Raw genomic sequence first — 21,772 nt, forward strand, 5'->3', positions numbered from 1 at the left:
ACCTAGAAGAAGCGCTGACTGCACAAAAATTAAAAAAAAAAAAAAAAAAAAAAGTAAAATACTGATACAGGTTTGATGACTGAAACTTGGTCTTTTCACATTTTCAAATTGAATCCTTTCTGCGGCACAATGACTGGATGTGTGACTGCTTGCTGTTAGCAATGTTTTCCTCCTATTTTTTGTGGCCTAGAAATACACTAGATCCACATACAGACAAAAAAAGAAAGTTTTTTTTCCTAAACCATGGTGGAAAACATGAGAATCGAGTGAGATTTGTAATCCAGATCTAACAGCACAATGCGAAAGTCATTTGGATCAGTCAGATCAGTAGTGAGCTGCGTAAGACCGACCACACAGTTGTCAGCTCCAGGCTGCATACTTTGACGATGCAGATTAGTTCTTCCCAGCTCTGAAAATTGACATCAAATATTCTTCAACTTATCAAAGTAGCAAAATAAAAATGACACTTTTCATAATTTTCTTCAAAATCACATACAACATTAAATTAAGACTTTGCTGTATTTAACTCTGAAGCCCAGTAACAGTCCTGCGTTCACCAGTCCTGTAACTGCTGCTCCTTATTAAGGAGTGAGATCCAAGAAAATGTTATGCTGAGTTCATTTGACAAAAATATATCCATGCCCTTGACCTCAGCACACACGTTCTGAGGGGCCCTTAAAGAGGAGCTCATGGGTGAGGAGTTGGATGTGTGCTGCTCTGCCGGGCTCTACAGGATGAAGGGGAGTATGGAGGAACGCAGGGTTGGGTAATCTCTGAACTCCTTCAGGTAGCTGCGGTGTTTGCCTCTGGCCCACACAGTCATCTGGATGAAGGCCACGAGTGTGAAGAAAGCCACGGGTACACACTGGGTCATCACTGTGAAACCAATCCAGGAGCCCACCTGTGAGCAGACGCACAAACACAAGCTTTCAGATTCATGGTCAGAATAGATGTAGCCAGTAGATGGCGGCAGAATTGCATTTCATAGTACTACGATCAAAGAGACTGAAGGTTACAGGGTTACATACATAATCAACTGGTTTAACTGTGAAGTTGTGTATTCAGAAAAAAAGTAAAACATTTCTCATATATACAGAATCCATTGATGTGTAAAAATCTCTCCAAAAGATTTATTTTCAATGTAAAAATGTATCAAATTTGGGAAACATGAGATCGTTATTCTTTCTTTATATTGGATTTGTAGATATGTTTTTCTCTCGCGTGTCATATGACTGGATCTGTGTGTCCACTCACCTCGTATGTATAGTTTGGACAAGAGACCAGCCAAAATATCCAAGTGAAAGGATTTTTTGTCGGATATGGGATCTTCTTGGTTTTTGAACCTGAAGTGAACCAGAAATGGAACAGATAAAACATTTTACTGCAAAGGAACATTGGCCTTTTTTTTTAATTAAATATCCCTTTAAAAAAAAAAAAAAAGTCATTTATCATTATTACAGAATGCTCACCTGGCATTTTAAGGTTACGAAGTGTCATATGGATAGAAAAATTCCCCACTTGGCAGAACTATGAGAATGAGGACATGACAGGATGCGCATATATAAGACATTAGGTTTAATATATGGGGGGAAAATGTAACTGAATCAGCAAAATATACAACCTTTGCATATTTTAAACTTACCAAGAAGATGTAAAGTCCTAAATTCACCTGCTGCTGCCCATAGTCTGTTCATATTTCAGAGAAAAAAACTGATTATCATCAACTGTGACTGATAGAGAGAGACTTGCAGTGTACAGCACTTACAGGGTGGGGTGTAGAGCGGGTGGTTGATGTAGTACGCCATCCAAGCTGCTGAGCACCAGTAATAGCCACAGTTCTGGAATAGAAAGATGCGTTAATGAGTGGCAGAGTGTGAAAAGGTTGCACCTGCATTTGATTGAGATTTCTGATAATAAAAATACAGCCCTGAATAATAAATAGCACGTTCAAGAGGTCAAAGCATGCAAATCATCCACCTTAAATATGTTTCTGAGAGGCATTGTCCCGTGGGAGATCCGGTGGACAAACAGTGTCTCCAAAATCCTCTTGATGTAGTGAAAGGAGTGACACATGGAGGCCAAGCTTAAACGGGACACACACAAACACACACACAGACGTAGTCTTACACATTTAGCTGTGATTCATAGATTGCCCCGCTGCGGTCTATTACACTTGGCCCTGGCTCAGTGTCAACACAGCAATATGCTGCACAACTGTTTGTCATGTTGTGGGGCACCCCTACGCAAAGCATGAGATTTTGCGATACGCACTGCAGTGACAACAGGCCACCGAATAATTTAGCACTCGGCACTCACTGTACAACCCACTGCTTGCTGCTGGTGAAGTCATATTTTGGGGAGTAGATGAAGGGAAGGCGGAAGTAGAACATTAAGTAGATGATCAGTGGGCCTGCACACTCTGTCAGGAACACCTGAGATGGGCAAAGGAAACACAAAAGTGCCTTAAATGTAATTACTTTCTTGATCTGTAGCAAAAAGCACGACAAGTACTCTACTTATGTGATACCAGCATGTCACTGGTGTATTCTACTAAAAGGCCTCTACTGCTCCTCAGCTCTGACAACTATTTAGTATAGATAAAATCTAATTCATCATGTGCCCGTGGGGTAAATGAGACACTAAGACAGCATGTAATACCAGCTTTTCACAACTATACGATGAAACAAAGCAGCACAGCTGACAGGGAAATCGATCCCTGAATCACAGCATACCTGACCATTAGCTACTGGTGATCTCAGCCGGTGCACTTTCATGCCCCTCCACCCACACTGGCACGGAGCCTGGCTGGGGGTGTGTGTTGGTGGGGGGGTGAGGTTGACACAGTTGGTTAGGAAAGGGTATGTAGGCAGTGGGTGGGCAAGGTTGAGTAAAGAGGTGCAGTGAAAGGCAAGTGAGAGGTCATGGGGATAAACACCTTCGGGAGAAATGGGGCCATGAGCTTATATATCCTGGGACACAGGACAGGCGGAGCAGGAGGTGAGAGAAAAATTTACCACAGCAAATCACCTCTGTCTGTCACTGTGCATTGACATTTATATTCAAGAGTTATTGAGTGGGTGAGAGAGCGCGTGTATATTTAAAATACAAGCACATGTACTTGGATCCAAACTCAAAGTCCATACCTGTGGTTTGCATGCTTTTAATCCTCTCTCTGCAAATCACACTGTGCAGACCGGTTTGAACCTCAAATTCCCACTGAGCTAGCTTATTGTAACAAAATCAGACCCAGAAAGCAAACATGCAGAAGAGGACTGTGGGTAATCATGTCTTCTTGCATTGTAAATGATGATGCCTCCTTGGCTTCAGTGCTGGCTCATTTTTCATTATGTCAAAGGAAGATATGAATGAATATGAAAGAAATACATCAGACTTGAATCACAGTGATGTAAAGCTGATGCATGACATACTCACAGTTCCCCATGTGAGCTGGGGTCCCAGGTCAGTGAAGTAAAAGCTGGCTGTGGTTCCAACAGGAAGTGTCTGGAGAACGTCTTCATCCCTGAGACATTTGGCCTCTGAGAAACATCACACATGAGACACATGAGTTCATAATTGTATCTCTCATTCAACAGAACTGGATAACTGGAGGATTTATGGTGAAAGGCACACATACTGGGATCCAGACGCAGGGACTGTCTGGCTGGATACCACTTCGGATCTGTCAAAATGAAAAGAGACGTCAATCCTGGCCAGCTAGAGGGATTATTTGCTGTAGATAAAAATGTCGTAATTTTTCAATTTTACTCACATGATTTGTGAAACAAAGCTTTAATATCCAAAATAGTGGCAGTTGGCTCCACCTAAAATGAATCAAAATAAGTCGTAGTCAGCAACAGTAGTGTGCAGGTCGTTGGTTATTGACATTTCCAAGACAAAGAGAGCTAAAAGCACAGGAGCAGAAGTCACAGGCTTTATAGCAGAAATTCTCGTTTGTTTTGCAATTTGTCAAACTCGCATTGAGCCATTTTCATCTGCAACCTGACGCTTCTTGTTTTTGACCCGACTCTGCACATTTGCACAAGGTGCTAATCGTATGCGTCAGCCTGCTTGGTCTCCGGTGCAGTAAATGGCATGTACTGTAGCTGGAACAGAAAATTCCAGGCAGATGAAGAGGGATTTCTCACCTCCTAACTGAAACCTTCACTCAATAGAAACATTAACTGATAATGTTACTTGACCAGGCTGCCTGTGAAGTGAATGATTATTTCCCAACTTTACTGCAAAGCAATAAATATTTGCTACTTTTTAGCAAAAACTTAAGATGCTTAAATGATGAAACTGGGAGGGGAACATATGTGCTAACTGACACACTTTGTTACTTTTGGTTTGTATGATCAGAGTATTATTAGTCTGCTAAAGTCACCATGGCCAATATAAAAGGTGAGTGTAATCAGAGACCGTGCTTACTCACCTTATCCAGCAGTAAAAGTTTCTCCTTGGTCTTTTTGTCAACAATCTCCACCTCAAAGAAAACAGTCCTTTTGGCCTTTTTTGGAGGTTTTGGCTTTGGCCTTGGTGCAGATTTCTTCTCAGGTTCTGGCACAGTGGCGCTCTTTGCCTCTAAGGCGAGAACATCCATGACGATGTCTGATCCCAAACCTCAGTAGCCTGTTGAAATAAACTCTGGTGTGTTCTTCTGATCAAGAGTGGCAGCTCCTGGCTCTCCCTGCAACAGGACTGCCAGTCCAGCTGAAGTGTGTCTTCTTTGGTGTCTTTTGGACTCTCGGAATAGCCCTCCAGCTCCAGAGGAAGAGTGACAGAAATATGTATGACCATAAACACTTTTTTCTCCCCCACCCAGATGGAGTGTAGGTATGTTAGAGAGTGGGACAAAGTAGCAATGAGGAAAAGCAGAACAAGAGCAGGGACATGAAGCGAACCTGCTCCTCACCTGAACAGCAGACTCTTCATGATACACAACCCCCACTGACCACCCCTTCATGCAACAAAACGCACTGAAGACGAAACTGGAGAGCCCCAAGACATAATCCATAGTGCGCCATTTGCAAGGCTAAATATAAGTCGCCTGATTTGCTCTGCAGCAGCTTGGTAACCTTGGGAATCCACATACAGCACTACCCAGTGTCAGATGCCAGTGTGCTCTCATTAGACCTATAAGACACATCTCTGGTCTGCTCTGCTCCTTGCTTGGTTACACACTGATGGGTCCCATTAAAATCCTGATCCATGGGATGAAGGACCGCCACATGCCAGTACCCCAGCACCCCACCCCCATCACCACCTCCCTCCTTCCTGCCAGACGACCCGTGAGGCTGGTATTCTTTTCTCTTCTTGACCTCCAGAACAAAGACAAACATGTTTATTTGAGTGCCTGCAAGGTGGTTCAAGGTTTGTGGGCTGAATGGACAACATCTCTTCTAAAATACTCGAGGGACGTTTGTGGTGGGAGCAGGGTGTAGAACCGGCTGATTGGGAGAAGATCAGAGATGCCTTTCATCACATAGGGTCCCCTCAATCACAGCACACAGCCAACTGCAAATCTATATTCTATGGTCTATTTTTAACCCCCAGGGCAAGCCAGCAACAAGCAGAGGTATCGCTGTTTATCTTCCAGGACCTTTAAAAAAAAGGAAAAGTTCTCTGTTAACTCTTATCCTTTTCATATTGATTATCCGAGTCACTAACATACAAGTGAAAATCTCTTCTGCTTCTTTTGCAAAGGTAGTTACACTTAAATTTGACATGAGGGGAATGCCATTACATAGAACTCTGTGAGAAAGGAAAAATTAGTTAATCTCCATTTTAGTTATGTGCCCTTTCATTCCTAATCTAATTTGGGATTTACCACGAAAAGGAAACAAAATTAAGTTTGAATGAATTAGTTTCCATATTATGCTAATTATAACTGTGTTTGTGTATTTTTTTTAAGTCAGAATGGTAAGAAAAAGATCCACAAACAAATTGAAACAGGTAAAAAAAAAAAATTTGTAAAGTTCTGTGTATTATAGTAAAAACTATTTCAGCTTAATCCCATTTTTTCCTTCTATTGACTCATGAAACACTGTCACAGAACTTTAGATTTAATGTTGTGAATATCCTGGAGTCCGTAGCTCTGATTACAAACATGATGACTGATGTCAACCTGCCCACCCTCCTGGACTTGTGCACCTCCTAACCCAGGAAATCACCGCAGACCGTGTATGTACTTGACATAAATTAAAGCTGTGCCCTCTGGGAGGCGCTATAGAGCACTTTACAACCTGTGAACAACCAGGTAAAAGCAGTTTCTACCCACGAAAGCACGAAAGCTCCAGGCAGTCCTGTGGAATAGCAGTAAATGTCTGTACGGTTAAACGGTGTGTTCAAGTTTTGTTTTGTTTTGCTTTGTGTTGTTTAGGCCTGTTGCCTTGTTCTGGTTAATGTGCAAATATACTTTGTGTGTGTTGTCCCAGCCTACACTTTATTCAGCAACTAAAACCAATGCCATTTATCGTGATATCTTGAAGATGTGTCCGCAGACAACAACATTTTCTGGTTGTAATTACAGACGTTTTTTCTTCTTCTAGTATTTCATTAATAATGTTAGTTCACTTAGGTTTGCAGAGTTTATTATCAGACTACAGTTATATTTAAAGCCCTGTGAACATTTAGCTATTACTCATCCACTACTTATCATTCACAGGAAACTAAATTAAACACTATTCAATTATTTTTAACAATACAAATATAAGATGAATCACATGCCTCATTTCTCAAACAAATATTAATAAAAATAAATAAATAAATACGCGACTCACATTTGACTAAAAGTCTTAAAGTTGTATTTATGTTGCTTTTGAAATGAACCAACTTGTCTATTTTACCTATTACGGCGGAAAACAACATTTTGTGGTTATTTCAACTTACCAGGCATGATCAATTTTGTATTTCAACTCGATAAAAAGTATGAATGAGTCGGTGTACTTTATTCCTGTTCCCATTTTACATAATGCGAATTAAGCGATGCGAACTGGTAGCACTGTCAGTGAAGGCAGCAGTCTTCTGCACATGCGTGCTCATATTAAACTTCCTTCAAGCATCACTACCTCACACATACCGCGACATTTTTTCTCATAAACACTCAGGGCAAAAAACTTTTACTCGGGAAGCTTTTTCTGAGAGATTTAATTCAAACCTGTTTATTTAAAGACAGGCCTGACCACTTTCGGAGGTCTAGTGCGGCGCAGCCAAACCCGGAAGTACCGAGGGTGAGTCCTCTCGGCTCGGCAGTGATGATGACACACAGCGGCAGCTCCAGCTTCTTCCAGAAGTTTCCTCCCACAGTTAGCGGCCCGACGGCGGTTCTCCGGCCGGCCCTGTGCGGACACCTTACCGAGCTCCGTGCGCTGTCGGCAGAGTGACATTTCATTCTCCACGTCTTGGCGCAGAGGGCAAAGCTGTCCCACCGTGACCGCGGCCGTAAGGTAGGATAACGGTGAGGGCCACCCAGCCTGACCCCAAAGCCCGCGGAGGTGTCAGCTACGGCGGCGGTGGGAGCTCCGTGTTTAACCCGCCCCGCCCCGCACAAGCACGGGGAGACGCCGCATGCGGTTCCGCCGCTGGACATAAACGGCGATGATAATGTTTTTTATGAAGTGAAAGAAGAAGTTTCCGGTCATTGTAATGGGGAAAGATTACTACAAAGTGCTAGGGATAGCTAAAGGTGCCTCTGAAGATGAGATAAAAAAGGCGTACAGGAAACAGGCCCTCCGTTACCATCCGGACAAGAACAAGTCTCCCGGAGCGGAAGATAAATTCAAGGAGATCGCCGAAGCCTACGATGTCCTCAGTGATGCCAAAAAGAAGGACATTTATGATCGCTTTGGAGAAGAAGGTAAATCAAAATCTCCTCATCACCCTCATATAGTTTTTTTTTTGGTCCACTGCTTTACCTTCTTTTCTGGTGTTTACTGAGGTTTTCAGCAAACGTCCCATTGGCACGTATTACTCTGATTCTGTTGCATGTCATGCAACTTCCAAATGGGTCATTGCTGTGTCCACCAACCACACAATGAAGGCGTGTGTGTGTGTGTCTACAATGGAAGTAGCTGGAGAATTTACTGGAAACTGCCAGTTCTTACCAGACCTAGCTGGCTGTTTGTCACTGGGATCATGATTCTGCTCCAAAATACACCACTTTATGCCTTTTAGGTTGTGACAGAGATCCGGACGCAGATTTGACTTTTAAAAGCCAAAAAAAAAAAAAAAGAACAGACACTAAATACTATGTAAACTTTTATACCTTGCAGCGTGGCCATATCTAGTTCGAACTAACTTTAAAATAATAAATATATTCCGTGGTAATTGATGATTTCTTAACACTATAAAATAAAAATGAGTCTGTTCATTTATTTATTATTATTATAATTTGAGAAAGTTAAACAATTTATTGAATCGTAACAAATTGACCTATCACTATGATATCAACTATATAATGATTATGAGTCACTGTAATATCAATACTGTGTGGTCTAAATTACCATTTTTATTTGTCCAAACAATCATTCATACTCATGACCATGTCAAAACATACACTGGCAGAGCTTTAATCTTTTTCCATGTCTTACTCTCTTTAGGATTAAAGGGTTCGCCTGGTGGTGGAGGTGGAGGACACAGTGGCCCGAGCTACAACTACACCTTCCATGGAGACCCTCATGCAATGTTCGCTGAGTTCTTCGGGGGCTGCAGCCCATTTGATCATTTCTTCTCACAGAATGGGGAGGATGATATGGACATCCAGGACCCCTTCTCTGCATTTGACATGGGAGGAATAGGCCGCATGGGTGGGTTCCACAGGTCCTTTAAATCCCACCCAGGCGGTCCCCGCAGAGCACACGAAAAGAAGAAAGATCCACCTGTGGTGCACGAGCTGAAGGTGAGCCTGGAAGAAGTTTTCTCAGGCTGCACCAAAAAAATGAAGATTTCTCGCAAGAGACTGAACCCGGATGGCTGCACCATGCGTAATGAGGACAAGATTTTAACAGTTGACATCAAACGTGGATGGAAGGAGGGGACAAAAATCACCTTTCCCAGAGAGGGAGATGAAACTCCCACCAATATTCCTGCAGATGTGGTGTTTGTGGTTAAAGATAAACCCCACCCAGTGTTCAGAAGAGAAGGCTCAGATATAGTTTACCCTGCAAAAATATCACTCAGAGAAGTAAGTGAATGAAGATATCAGTACCTAGCAATCATAACATGATTTTTCCTTATAATGCAAACTATCCCAGTAATGTTTTTATTAACGATACTTGTTAGCTCTTTACTAAAGGCACCAAATATTGTTGCATCTATGTGTCTAATTACTTAAATCCCCACTCGCTTTCTCTCTCCAGGCGTTGTGTGGATGCACTGTCAATGCCCCGACATTGGACGGCCGGACCATCACTGTGACCTCCAGAGATGTTGTCAAACCTGGAATGAAAAAGCGCATTGCTGGAGAAGGGCTGCCACTGTCTAAGTTTCCTGAGAAAAGAGGCGACATGATCTTGGACTTCACAGTTAGATTCCCAGAGAAACTAGGCCAAAGCACACGTGATGCACTCAAGCAGATCCTTCCACCATGACTTAAAACACTGACAGAAACATGACAAAAATGTAGCAAGTAAATATTTCAAATGGCACCCATGTGCACCATCACATTTCAGTCAGTACAGGACAGATATGGTTGCTAATGTTGAATTTTTTTTTTTTTTTATGTTAACATCAAATCCGCAGTTTTTAACCCAGCATCCAGTGAGCATTGTGAGTTTCTTAAGATTTAGGAACTGACCGAACAGCTGTCTTTTGGGTTTGGGTGTGGATTTAGCTGAGGTTGAGTAATTGTGTTAAGTATTAGCCTTCATTGGAGTCATAAAAGAAAATAATAGGAAGCATATGGTTTGTGTTTATAAATGCTCATCCAATGTATCAAGTGATAGACTATGGTTTGACTGCAAGAAGGCAAAACCAGGATTTTTTTTTAACAAGCTCACCGAATTGAACTACTTGATTTCAAAGTTTTATGGAGTGCTTTAAGGGAGCATGGAGTCAACTAATCAAAAATACCTCAGGTGAACACACATAATTGAGTTTAATGTAGCTGTAACTATAATCATCAGTATGATTTTGGTTGCTGTTCGATAAAACTGAGGCTTCGATGCTATTTGGACCACAGGAGGTGTCCAGTCATGTAAATTTCTAAGAAGTAACATATGATGTACAGATTTAAAATTTAGGAAATAGGAAGCACTTGTATCAGTTTGATACTGTCAGTGGGTCCAAGAAGAGAGAAGGCTTGGATTAGTGCAATTTTGGTGTTTAAGATGACATCTTGAGAAAAATGTTTACTTTTAAAGTAATGTACCTCTTGTAGCACATCACTTTATTATGTGACGCATTTGACATCTTGTGCCAATAATAGACTGTGTGTAGTTAAAGTATATGTTTGTGTGTTTTGTCATGTGTGACTAAAAAATTCTCAAAACCTTATGCCTAGAAACATAGCCTCTGAAGATGCACAAAGTACATATGGTATTTCACTTCCTTCCAATATGGTATTATTATTTTTATTTTTATTTTTTTGACTGAATATTTCATCTAATGCCAGTGAGTTGCCCCCCCCTCCCCCAATAATGTAGCACCAGCTCAGTCTAGGGTTAGTGATGAGATGCAACAATATGTTTGAGCCCCTGATTTAAAAGCTTGACTATATTTTCATCTGCCTATCCTGTTTTCTATCATGTTTTCTCTTATAGCTTATAGCTTCTTTTTTTTTTAAGATGTATATGGAAGAAATTGTGTTTCTCTGGCGTGATGATAGAAGTTGGTTGGTCCATTTGCACATCTAAAGTATTTTTTTAATGTTGATGTGATTGTCGGATGAAACATAACAAGCTTCTTGACAGTCCTTACATGCCTCATCCTGCTCCTGCGGGAGTTTTAAGTTTCGAACACAAACATGTGGTTTAACATGAATGTAGAGATGTGTAATCTCTGTAATGTTTAACTTTTTTGTTTTCAAAAAGGATAATGATTGTTTTCTTAGAATGTTTTCCTTTTTAAGGGAAAAAGGTGTAAGCATTATTTTTGTTTTACCTCTTGTTTTTGTAGTTTTCAAATTATAATGGGTGAGATTCAGGATGTTATGATTTTTCACAACAAAACTTATATGAATTGATCATGGATTGAAAACTTTTAATAAATCTTTCCTATGCTGTGATGAATGTTTCCACAATCAAGAAAATTCCAAACAAATTAGCAAATATCTTATTGATCATGGTTTGTAATGTTCCATTTTTCCCCTGAAAGCATTTCTTTCATTTCATTTTGGACAGAATCTGTCATTTTTTTTGTGCAAACCTCTCATTTTATATTGTTATGCCTCATAATTTGAGTTGCATAAAGGAATTACACAATTTTCTGTGCCATGCTAAATAATTTAGGAAAAAATTAAAATGAAACCCTAACCTTTTGCACATTAAAAGGCTAAGGTGGTTGTATGTGATACAATAGGTAAGGTTTTTACCGGAAGTCTTGCATATTATCACTTCCGTTTGCAAGCTTCAAAATAAAACTTTTTACAGCAGTCAGGTGCATTTATATCCTGTGACCTCCGGAGGGCAGTGTATCCTCAGGACTCTGGGGACTCAAAAGGATTTGTGAAAAATTGTATCTTGGGTTTACACAAACAGCACAGATTTAAGAATTTGAGGTACATTAATATTTTATTGGCGCCATTCCGCTGTCTTATGGTGAAATAATTTCCTTTTTATTTCACTATGACAGATTGTGTGACTAATTACATGAAACGTTTGGATTCTAAAATAAGAAACTTTAAACTTCCTAAATATATAGAACAAATCTGAAACTATTAGTTGGCTGGAAATCAAGTGGCAGCTGTTTTAATAACAACCTTCGCTTCATATCAAAATCACTTAACATTTAACTCACTGTCATATTCATCCTTTAACCAGAAAACATTGTAACGGTGAGAATATGATAATTATGTAATATTAGGAGATTACGTGTAATTACTTATTTTTACTTATGTAAGAAGTCTTTCCTACATCTCCCTAGATACATCCAAACAACGAACGTTGCACTGAGACTTGCGCTTTACGAGGAACCCTGAAGGCGTCATCGGTCCACCCCTGCTGGGCAGGCAGAGAGACAAATGTCGCTCTGCATACCGACACAGACTCACTTTATTCAGCCTGCAATTTGTCCCGGGACGAGCCAAGCTGTCTGGAGCGGCGCAACAAAGTCTCCTGGACTTTCCCTTTCACTGTAGCGTTATTTTAAACAACTCCCAGCAGCACCGCCAGCAGGCTAAGCTAGCAGGAAGAGACCGCTAACGACAGTTGGCTAAAACTCCTGCTCCGATAAGGACCGGCCTGTCCACATCCACCGACCGCATGTAATCCAGCTAATTTTCCTCCACAAGCTTGGGATGGGAACGCTATTGTTTTTCACAGGGCCCAGCAAACACTCAATTAGCTTCCGTTTTTAGTGGCTAAATGCTAAGGTGCTGGCTACACGGGAGTTGTCTGTGTTGCGAGAAGTGAAAGATAAGTGCTACCAGCTAACATTAGCAGTCTTTAACCTTTAGGAAGAGCTATCCCGGCAATGCTAATTGTACTTTTATTGATTTTAGCAGTTTTCACCAGGTGTACAGTCTCAAGATACGAAGTGGTTTTTTTTTACCGAGTCATTGCTAAGTATTGAACAGTTTCTGTTTGTGTTACAGCTGAAGACCTCCCGCTGCAGGCTGCTGGACCCTCCTGACTCAGTTATGTGAACTTCCCCGACGTCTAAATCTTTACACTTCCTGCCTAAGACAGCTCTTTAGCTGGTCTAGAGGACTATACTATTCCTTTGAAGTACACACCCAACAGACCTGCAGCTGATTTGGCTGAACAGGTGTATGTTGGCCTGGATTGTAGCATAACACCCCGAGCAGCCTCCTTCCCTCCACCCCCTCTGCTTTCCCTATAGGACTACTATGCCTCTGGGTTTGGGAAGAAGGAAGAAGGCGTCCCCATTAGTGGAGAACGAGGAAGCGGAGCCCATCCGGGCGGGTCTCAATGTCCCTGGTATGGATGGCCTTGATGGAGGTGTTGTTGGGCTTGGAGAAGGGGCCACCTCCGAAGGTCTGCCCCCTCCACCCAGCAGCATGCGACCTCGCCTCATCTTTCACACCCAGCTCGCCCACGGCAGCCCCACAGGTCGTATTGAGGGGTTCAGCAACGTGCGGGAACTCTATGCTAAGATTGGGGAGGCCTTTGGGATACCATCATCTGAGGTGAGACATTGAATTTCCTAGGACTAAAGCATTTTGTGGAGTGACAGAAGAATATGTGAACTCTCTCACTACATTGTTTCTATTTCTCTTGTCATACAATATACCCCAGTAAACAGTTTTGGGGTTTTGAGCTAATTATAGAATAAATCACGACATTTAAAATTATCCCCTTGAACTCCTAAGTTGTGATTGGCACATCTTCTCCATAGCAGTCCTATTCCTGATTGTAGTGGGTTTGCTTCAGTTCATTGGGGGTGAAAGTATCATGGTAAATCTAATTTGTTTGTTGTGTCCCTCCACAGGTTATGTTTTGCACACTAAACACTCACAAGGTTGACATGGATAAACTGTTGGGAGGTCAAATTGGACTAGAGGACTTTATTTTTGCCCACATTAAAGGCCAGAAAAAGGAAATAGACGTGTTCAAAGGGGAGGATGCACTAGGCTTGACGATCACTGATAATGGAGCTGGCTATGCTTTCATCAAGGTGAGGAACATTAAGTTGTTCCAAGAAAAGTGATTTCTTGTTACTGAAGTATGCGCAGGAAAAGGCATGACCATGGTCTAAATATGGGACGTTAAAGCTGCACAACACAAGAAAGTGGATGATATTCAGTGACCGCTTTGATATTTTCAGAGAATCCGTGAAGGGAGCGTCATCCATCAGATCCAGGTTATTAACGTGGGCGATATGATTGAGTCTATAAATGGCCATCGCCTTATTGGCTGCCGACACTACGAGGTGGCCAAAATGCTGAAAGAGCTGCCCAAAGGAAAGGAGTTCACCATCAAGCTGGTGGAGCCTCTCAAGGCCTTTGGTACGTGTGGGAGTAAGAAACAAAATCAGCAGTTTAAATGTAACAATTCTCAGTGTGGTGCTGTCGATGTAGAACATTCCCAGAGCCTGGCCCACATGTCCTGAAACAATCACTGTACATCCTGGGTTACAGGAGTAGTGTGAAAATCAATTGATAACAAGTAATTATGTCATACTTGTGGCTATGAAAGCTGTAATCAAGTTTAAATTTGAAAACATTTAATTTAAAAGACTAAATGTCCTCTAAACCCAATTTTCTTTAAGTAGAAATCAATGGACAGAAACAGTTTTGTGTCCAGTTTGAAAGCATGAAGGCAGATCTTCAGGTCTGTGAATAGTGCTAACAGGATATTTAATTGCTTTGTGTAGATATGATCAGCCAGCGGTCAGGAGGGTCCAGGTCAGCATCAGGAGTTCAGCTGGGGACTGGCCGAGGAACTCTTCGACTGCGATCTAAAGGTCCTGCTACTGTGGAAGAACTGGTAAGTATGTTCAAAGGACCACAAAATGTAACCGTGTAATTGTTATGAGTTAGTATGTTGGATTTTTTTTCCTACTTCAGCCTTCTGCATTTGAGGAAAAGGCTATTGAGAAGGTGGATGACCTGCTTGAGAGCTACATGGGCATCAGAGACAGTGAGCTTGGTAAGTATATCTGTATATGTGTGTTGTATCAGTTGGTGGTTAATTTGTGGATGTCTCACCCAGAGGATATTTGTTGTTTGACACAGACGTCCAGTTGGACTTGAGGATGAACTGATTATAGTTTGGTAGTCGAAGGTAAACAGCAAGTCTATCAGCTTTTAATTAGCTCTGAACAGGCAGTAAGGCTACAACTTTATACCATTTGTAGCCTTCTGAGCTGTTAATGTATTCACCACAAAGGAAACCAAGATTTTAATTGTGCAATTCGAAACAGAAATGTGTTTCATGGCTAACATGTGAAAGGGGACTTAGCAAAAATATATAACAAAAAGTAAAAACTTGTTAATGGCTGTTCACTAGACAGAGATGTATATAAAGGCATTATGTTTACAGCTTTCAATGTGACCTCACCATATTTCCATACCTCAGAAATTCAGATTAAGTGATGAAATACACATAATAGCTTTTTATTAATTTTTTTTTTATTTATTTCCTGCACACTCTTGGCTACATATATTGAAACTTTGAATGTTATGTTATTTGAGGCATTTGGACCAAAGTATGCTCACTACATGCTCTTTCTGTTAAACAGCGGCTACCATGGTGGAGCTGGGAAAAGACAAAAAGAACCCAGATGAGTTTGCAGAGGCTTTGGATGAAACTCTGGGGGATTTTGCCTTCCCAGATGAGTTTGTTTTCGATGTCTGGGGTGCCATCGGCGATGCTAAGGTCGGCCGGGTGTAAACACAGAAACTATCAGAGCAGAACAACTTCTGTGTGCGTGATGCCCTCAACATTAAGCACTACTAGGAAACACAACACTACCGTCATAAGTTTGTTTTTATTCCAGTGTATATTCCTTTTATTTTTAATTTGGGGTCTACTGTTTTGCAAGACCTAGACAAAGAAGATAATGCCAGTTATTGGGAGAAAAAGGTGTCTGAAGACTTCCCAAGTGCTTTTATTTGTCTTCCGGCTTTATCCAGAAACAACAAGTACCCTGATGAGCATTCCCTTTGACCGCATCACCTGAACCTGCATGCCACTGTTGTACTTGCTGACAATGGAACAAGTACAGCACAAGTTTCTTACTTGGGAGAAATGAAAGTCAAAGGCTAACACAATGTAGATATTTGATACTTAAAAAAAAAAAAGAAAAAAAAAAAAAAGAAATCTCTCCCCCCCTCCCCTCATATTGCACTGTGTTGCACTGCGCTGTAAACCAACAATAGAAGTGAACAGAAATTGCACTGTAACTCACCCGGTGAGCAGCACGGTTATTGCACAGTACAGGGCGTTGGCCTCTCTCCTCCTGAACTGCTCAGCGTTTCTATTAAGGATCCGTTAAACAAGCATGTGCTGTTATATTTTTATCTTCATCATGAAAACTGCTGGTTTTCTATTGTTAAGTTTTTATTGTTTATTTTTATTTTTTTTTTTTTTGTAAAAGAAAATGTGATCGGAGAAAGGTCATAGTAAAACTGTAGCTCTGGACTTAAATGTCAGTGGTCTTGTCCACTGTTGATGCTCTCCATGCTGTAGTGAAGTCATCTGTGCAAAAAGTAGCACATTCCAGTCATATGTTCATACATGTCAGTGTTACAAGAGTCAGTGTTGATTTACCTTTTTACTGAAGGTCACTATGTGGAAATGGGAAAAAGACTAATTTCCAGGTCTGTGGATTGTGGGTTGTTGTTTTTTTTTTTTTTTTTTTTTTTTTTTTTAATGGGCCGTGTTTTTATATAAAGTGGTGTGATGTTTATTTTTAACATGAGTGTCAGATGAAGAATTTGAAATTGAAGGTGCTGGAAATAGTTAACTGTTTTGAAGCATTACACAGTATTAAAGAAGAGTCAGGAAATGGCATAGTTGTGTAAAGAAAAAGATGGGTCTGTTCAGAAAAAAAGGCCTTTTCATTTTGTGCATTTTATATATTTTGTTAGAAGTGGATTCTGGTGCATGGTGCTTAAAAGTGAATTATTCTGTCACTGGAGCTGAATGATACCAAACTACTTCCATCACGTGTCACAATGACTTAAGGAAAAAATACAGTGTTTCACTGACTACTCAGCTTAGGCAAACACGTCTTTTAAAAAAAAACAAAAAACCTAGGTGTTAACCTTTTCAGTGTATCCAAACCATGAAGCTATTTTGTAGTTTTTTTTCTTTCTTTCCAGGTAAATGAGATGATGTAATGAAACTGATGCTAGAACACTGTAACACTGAGAAGAACACATTATTTTGATGGCTTTGTATTTACACTGTTGTCATTGTCTAATTATAATGCAATAATAACGCTGACATGACAGTTTTTTGTTTGGTCTCTCCTAAACACAGCACAGTGCGTGCAGTTTAAGAAATGTTTATTCTGGTCGGATTACTAGTTTTGTTGTTGTTGATAATATTGAGGAGATACAATGCTGTAATCTGTATTTTCCAGTGGTGTCGTGTTAGTGTGTGCGTGCGTGCTCCTGAAATATGTATGACATTTAACTGGAAAGCAAAATCACTGTGAGTGTCAGCAGGCCATCAGATGTAATGTAATAAGATCTATCCTGGTAAACTTAATAGTGCTGGTTAAGCTCAGTGGGGTCATCTGGAGGTATCACTTATAAAGCAAGGTGGTGAAGTAAAGAGATCTGTTGAAGATCAACATTTAATATATTTAGTGTTATTTCGATTGTAAATGTCCTTTTATGCAATAGCCAGCACTATCTCCTGCACTGCATTTACTGTCAAAAGACCAAAAACTGCCTGACCACTTTCAGCAACATAACAGCTTCAAAGAGCTCTGGTGTGACTGGCAGATGAGGGGTGATGACACATCCTGTATTTACGACAACTGAAGTAAACCAGTTCTTCAAGTCCAGGTTGATCTGTAACCCCTAGTAGCTCATAAATAGTCCCCAGATTACTCCGGACTGCAGTCATAGAGGAGCACAGCTTCTTTCTAACAGAGTGGCGCTCTCTGGAACAACCACAGCTAGAAAAGCAGTCTCTCGCCAACAGGAACCTGCCATGGCATTGCGCCCACGAGCTTCCTCTCAGCCGGGGAAACTTTCTTTCCTCCAGAGTCCCAAGGTAGCGATGGCCCTTCGTCCACGTGCTGTTACCTCACGCTCAGGTTCAATGCTGGAGGAGGAACTGTCCTGTCCAATTTGCTGCGAGATCTTCAAGGAGCCTGTGGTGCTCAAGTGCAGCCACAGCTTCTGCCGGGCCTGCCTGCAGCAGTTCTGGAACAAGAAGAAAGCCCGGCGTGAGTGTCCGGTCTGCAGGAGGAAATGCTCCCTGACGGAGCCCACCGTCAGCCTGGCCCTGAAGAATGTTGCTGATACCTTCCTGAGAGAACAGGAACGCAAGACGGCCGCGGCTGGGACGGGAGAGGAAACGGCAATGGTGGAGGTGAAGTGCATCACACATGGGGAGGTTCTCAAACTCTTCTGTATGGATGACTTTGAAGTCTTGTGCTTAGTGTGTCACACCTCCAAGAGGCACCAGGGACACAGTGTGTGTCCCTTAGAAGAGGGAGCCCAGGACCTCAAGGTAATCTGCTATTTTCTGTTTGCAGTTTGTAATCCGCTCTTTAAAATTTCACACCGCTGCTTAAAAGCCTAGAGAAATTCTTTGTTTCGTGAACATCGGAATCAGTTGCCTTTCAACGCTGGATAGCATATGGAGGATCCCAGGATCGTTTTCAGCTCCTAGCTTTTAACATCAGATGTTGATATGTTGACACATTCTCTACCCTCAACCCTCAGGCAGAGCTGAAGAAAGAGCTGATTCCTATAAAGAAAAACCTGCGTCAACTGTACGAGGCCAAGCAGGAGTGTGATGACACAACTGTCCACATCAAGGTATCAATAAACACAACGATCTATGAAACACTATGGGACCTGCATGATCCCTAAAGCAGATTGATCTGTTGGTGTGTAAACATGTAAGCAGCCTAGTTTTCAGTTTGGGCTGAAATGCTTTTTGGAGATTCAAAATATATCAAAAGGTTATATTGTTATAAGACGAGATGCTGACTAGACATGACTTATCAAAAAAAAAACAGCATCTGAACTGACTACTCCTAAATGTCATTGCCTTCACTTTATATTCATGTTGGCACTTTTCTGTATGCGTGTTAGAACCAGACTCAGGCCACAGAGAAAAAGATCAACGAGGAGTTTGAGCAGCTCCGTGACTTTCTGCAGAGGGAGGAGGCGACGCGACTGGCCGCTCTGCAACAAGAGGATGAGGAGAAGAGAGAACTGGTGAAGAAGAAATCTGAAAGCATCACCAGAGACATCCTCACCTACTCTCACGCTGTCATTGCCATTGAGAATGAGATTGCGTCCAGTGATGCTCTCTTCCTTCAGGTGAGAGGATTTTAAGTGATTTTCTTTTTCTCCATGATTTCATCTGACATCCTCAACAGTGTTTGTAATTTTGTCTCTCTTGGTTTCAGAATTACACTAACACAAAAAAAAGGTAAAATGAATTAATTTCGACCTTCTGCAGTGTTTGCAGTAGACTTAACTACTTATAATCCTGCATGTCATTTTCTTCCCAGAGCCCAGATCCCATGGAAGGACGTAGACAAAATGCCAGGCGCTCTTATAAATGTGGCCAGGCATGTCAGTTCCCTTAAGTACCACGTGTGGGAGAAGATGGTGGAGCTGGTTCAGTACAGTAAGCGTTCAACTGCCTGTGTGTCAAAGCAGACTGGTGTGAGGTCATGCTGGCCTTGTTGTCAATCATAGAGGCTTTTTAGTTGTGTGTCGTGAATGTTGGGAGAACCTCATTCTATCTTTTGTCCAAACAGGCCTCTATTTGTTCTCTTTTCCTTTAAGCACCCATCACCCTCGACCCCAACACTGCGTATTCCTGGCTGTCCCTGTCTGCAGACCTGACCAGCGTGGCCAACAGTGGATCTCTGGGGCAGCTTCCGGACAACCCTGAACGTTTTGGCCACTTTGTGTTCGTGCTGGGCTCGGAGGGCTTCACTTCGGGCAACCATGCCTGGGAGGTAGAGGTGGGTGACAAGGAGGACTGGATGCTTGGGGTGGTCAAGGAGTCCATTGACAGAAAAGGCCGCATTTCCGGATGTCCAGAGGGCGGCTTTTGGATGATCTCACACTATGAAGGTGAGTACTCGGTCATGACACGGCCGAGGGCTCTTCTTCACCTGGAGGGGGAGCTGACCCGAGTCAGGGTGCAGCTGGACTACGACAACGGAGAGGTGATCTTCTCCAACCCTGCCAGCATGACGCCCATCTACACCTTCAGTGACGTCTTCACTGAGAGGATGTACCCCTTCTTCTGCCCCGGAGCCAACATCAACAAAAATAACCCCAAACCGCTTAAGATCTGCCCCGTCAAAGTGGCTGTGTGGAACAGTGCCACATGGTGATCTGAGGAGGCCTCACTGAGAACATAACTAAACACATCAAATCATTGAGGCAGATAGTGACAGTCCATGTTTGTGTGTGAGGTGAGCAATGATATGAGCAGAGAGGTCAGAACAGGAAGTGCCTGATTGCAGATGTGACCTGCCAATCGCAGTCTTGTTAATGCGGGTACACCACTAAAACAACACTCAGCAGAATATTAAAATGGCACTTTGAGAACATTAAGTGTTGTGCTGAGAGATAAGTGTTGAAGATTTGTACATTCATTACCTTAGATTAGTTAACAAATGTTCCTACGACTGATGTTAATGCGTTTTAGAGCCTGACTGATACAGCTGCTCTGTAACAACTTTTTCTCTGTGCCCGGAGACGGCAGCTTCATATGGATATTAAACATTTCTTACTGAATCACTACCTCTCTGCCATTTTTTTTTTTTTCTTAATTCCTTCAACTATTAGCTACCCTGCTGCCACAATTTTGGTTGCATCCAATGAGCCAAACCCGCCCACGCCTGCTGGAACACAATAAGTGCAGAGAGACCAGAGAAGTGGGCTCATCACAAAGGTAAACAGCTGGAACGTGACTGACTGGGTAGAGTCTGTGATCTGGCGGCAAACTGACGCAGGAAGCCGGTATTTGTGCCTGAGACAGAGATAGTTTAGCTGACAGAACAAATGATGCTACTAAGAACGGGTACAAACCACAGAGTGTTTTGAGTTGTATGCCACAATCAAACTTCATTCTCAGAAGATGCTTTTCTTGTAATAATTCACTTTAATGAAGCACTTTTATATTCAAACTAAGTTGGAATATAAAAATATGAATATAAAGTTTGATGGGGGTTTTTTTGCCCAAATAACTTCAAATGGTATAATTTCTTCAAAGGAACGATGTCTAGAGCAGCATTTCAGAAAACAAATTTTCTATTACCTACGAAATAATTGAGCATTTTTTGGTTTGGTCCATTTAGTTCAGACTTAACAGTCAAAGCGATTTATCTCCATGATACATCAAGCAACAAAAAAAAAATCAGAGGAGCCACTTGAGAGCTGAAAGAGGTGGCTCTCTAAAAAGAGTCAGAATTTCATCACTTTCTACAGCGCATATTCCCTCTTCTGTTGTTTCTTGACAGATGGTTTGTAGTGTAGAACAAAATACTCAGTTGTGTGTGGCCATACTTGCTCTATTTTTATGGTAAATAGCCTCATTTGGCCTATCAGAAAAAAACTTTCCTGCTTTGGTTTGCTGCCCGATCACAGACAGTCCTGTCCCAGCTGTTCAGCTTTCTGAACATTCAACTCTCAGAATCAGCTTATCTTCTTCAGGACACACTCATTCAAGCAATAATCCCCCCTGGTGGTCAGTTACCAAGGCACTGTGACGGCAGCAGTGGCTCAGTGGTTTGGGATTTGGTTTAGGAACCAGAGGGTTACCGGTTCATGTCCCATACTGGATAACTGGATGAGTGAAGACTAGTGGATGGAGAAGTGCCAGTCTACCAAGGAAGCAAGGATTTGAGTGCATATAAAAGGTAAAGTTAAGCTAAATGGAGGGGTAAAACATGGCAGTATTGTGCTATCAAGTCCGTTTTGTTCCTAGCAGATGTCAAA

The 21,772-nt window shown here is 41.8% G+C and overlaps 4 protein-coding genes across 4 annotated transcripts; 3 read left to right on the forward strand and 1 right to left on the reverse strand.

Annotated features, from left to right (window-relative positions):
• Positions 1 to 125: 125 nt before the first annotated feature.
• Positions 126 to 4,600, reverse strand: tecra (trans-2,3-enoyl-CoA reductase a). The gene is made up of 11 exons (XM_029508705.1): positions 4,433 to 4,600; positions 3,770 to 3,821; positions 3,635 to 3,679; positions 3,433 to 3,536; positions 2,317 to 2,432; positions 1,978 to 2,083; positions 1,766 to 1,838; positions 1,643 to 1,686; positions 1,470 to 1,527; positions 1,255 to 1,343; positions 126 to 901 (listed from the first exon to the last, which is right to left on the reverse strand). Exons 1-11 carry the CDS (start codon positions 4,598 to 4,600, stop codon positions 728 to 730), a joined length of 1,029 nt encoding a protein of 342 aa, XP_029364565.1. The 3' UTR covers positions 126 to 727.
• A 2,535-nt stretch (positions 4,601 to 7,135) lies between these two features.
• dnajb1a (DnaJ heat shock protein family (Hsp40) member B1a) lies at positions 7,136 to 11,221 on the forward strand. The gene is made up of 3 exons (XM_029508698.1): positions 7,136 to 7,855; positions 8,598 to 9,181; positions 9,357 to 11,221. The coding sequence occupies exons 1-3, from the start codon at positions 7,645 to 7,647 to the stop codon at positions 9,585 to 9,587; spliced, it is 1,026 nt and encodes a 341-aa protein (XP_029364558.1). The 5' UTR covers positions 7,136 to 7,644; the 3' UTR covers positions 9,588 to 11,221.
• A 928-nt stretch (positions 11,222 to 12,149) lies between these two features.
• Positions 12,150 to 15,963, forward strand: gipc1 (GIPC PDZ domain containing family, member 1). The gene is made up of 7 exons (XM_029508699.1): positions 12,150 to 12,418; positions 12,749 to 13,303; positions 13,606 to 13,791; positions 13,942 to 14,122; positions 14,491 to 14,603; positions 14,684 to 14,765; positions 15,358 to 15,963. The coding sequence occupies exons 2-7, from the start codon at positions 13,004 to 13,006 to the stop codon at positions 15,507 to 15,509; spliced, it is 1,014 nt and encodes a 337-aa protein (XP_029364559.1). The 5' UTR covers positions 12,150 to 12,418; positions 12,749 to 13,003; the 3' UTR covers positions 15,510 to 15,963.
• Positions 15,964 to 17,216: 1,253 nt separating this feature from the next.
• On the forward strand, positions 17,217 to 20,573 carry LOC115047614 (tripartite motif-containing protein 35-like). Its single transcript, XM_029508664.1, has 6 exons — positions 17,217 to 18,308; positions 18,524 to 18,619; positions 18,899 to 19,129; positions 19,219 to 19,241; positions 19,324 to 19,442; positions 19,604 to 20,573. Exons 1-6 carry the CDS (start codon positions 17,784 to 17,786, stop codon positions 20,161 to 20,163), a joined length of 1,554 nt encoding a protein of 517 aa, XP_029364524.1. The 5' UTR covers positions 17,217 to 17,783; the 3' UTR covers positions 20,164 to 20,573.
• The last annotated feature ends 1,199 nt before the right edge of the window (positions 20,574 to 21,772 follow it).

This window comes from Echeneis naucrates, chromosome 8 (assembly GCF_900963305.1).
Source record: "Echeneis naucrates chromosome 8, fEcheNa1.1, whole genome shotgun sequence".
NCBI classification, from domain to species: domain Eukaryota; kingdom Metazoa; phylum Chordata; class Actinopteri; order Carangiformes; family Echeneidae; genus Echeneis; species Echeneis naucrates.

Coding starts and splice junctions, on each gene's coding strand:
- tecra (XM_029508705.1), bottom strand. CDS start 4,600: ATGGATGTTCTCGCCTTAGAGGCAAAGAGCGCCACTGTGCCAGAACCT. Junction 1,839..1,977: donor CTCTCAGAAACATATTTAAG/GTGGATGATTTG, acceptor TTTCTATTCCAG/AACTGTGGCTATTACTGGTG. Junction 902..1,254: donor GTCCAAACTATACATACGAG/GTGAGTGGACAC, acceptor GTCTGCTCACAG/GTGGGCTCCTGGATTGGTTT.
- gipc1 (XM_029508699.1), top strand. CDS start 13,004: ATGCCTCTGGGTTTGGGAAGAAGGAAGAAGGCGTCCCCATTAGTGGAG. Junction 14,123..14,490: donor GGAGCCTCTCAAGGCCTTTG/GTACGTGTGGGA, acceptor TGCTTTGTGTAG/ATATGATCAGCCAGCGGTCA. Junction 14,604..14,683: donor CTGCTACTGTGGAAGAACTG/GTAAGTATGTTC, acceptor TTCCTACTTCAG/CCTTCTGCATTTGAGGAAAA.
- dnajb1a (XM_029508698.1), top strand. CDS start 7,645: ATGGGGAAAGATTACTACAAAGTGCTAGGGATAGCTAAAGGTGCCTCT. Junction 7,856..8,597: donor TGATCGCTTTGGAGAAGAAG/GTAAATCAAAAT, acceptor TACTCTCTTTAG/GATTAAAGGGTTCGCCTGGT. Junction 9,182..9,356: donor CAAAAATATCACTCAGAGAA/GTAAGTGAATGA, acceptor TTCTCTCTCCAG/GCGTTGTGTGGATGCACTGT.
- LOC115047614 (XM_029508664.1), top strand. CDS start 17,784: ATGGCATTGCGCCCACGAGCTTCCTCTCAGCCGGGGAAACTTTCTTTC. Junction 19,130..19,218: donor GTGATGCTCTCTTCCTTCAG/GTGAGAGGATTT, acceptor TCTTGGTTTCAG/AATTACACTAACACAAAAAA. Junction 19,242..19,323: donor TACACTAACACAAAAAAAAG/GTAAAATGAATT, acceptor TTTTCTTCCCAG/AGCCCAGATCCCATGGAAGG.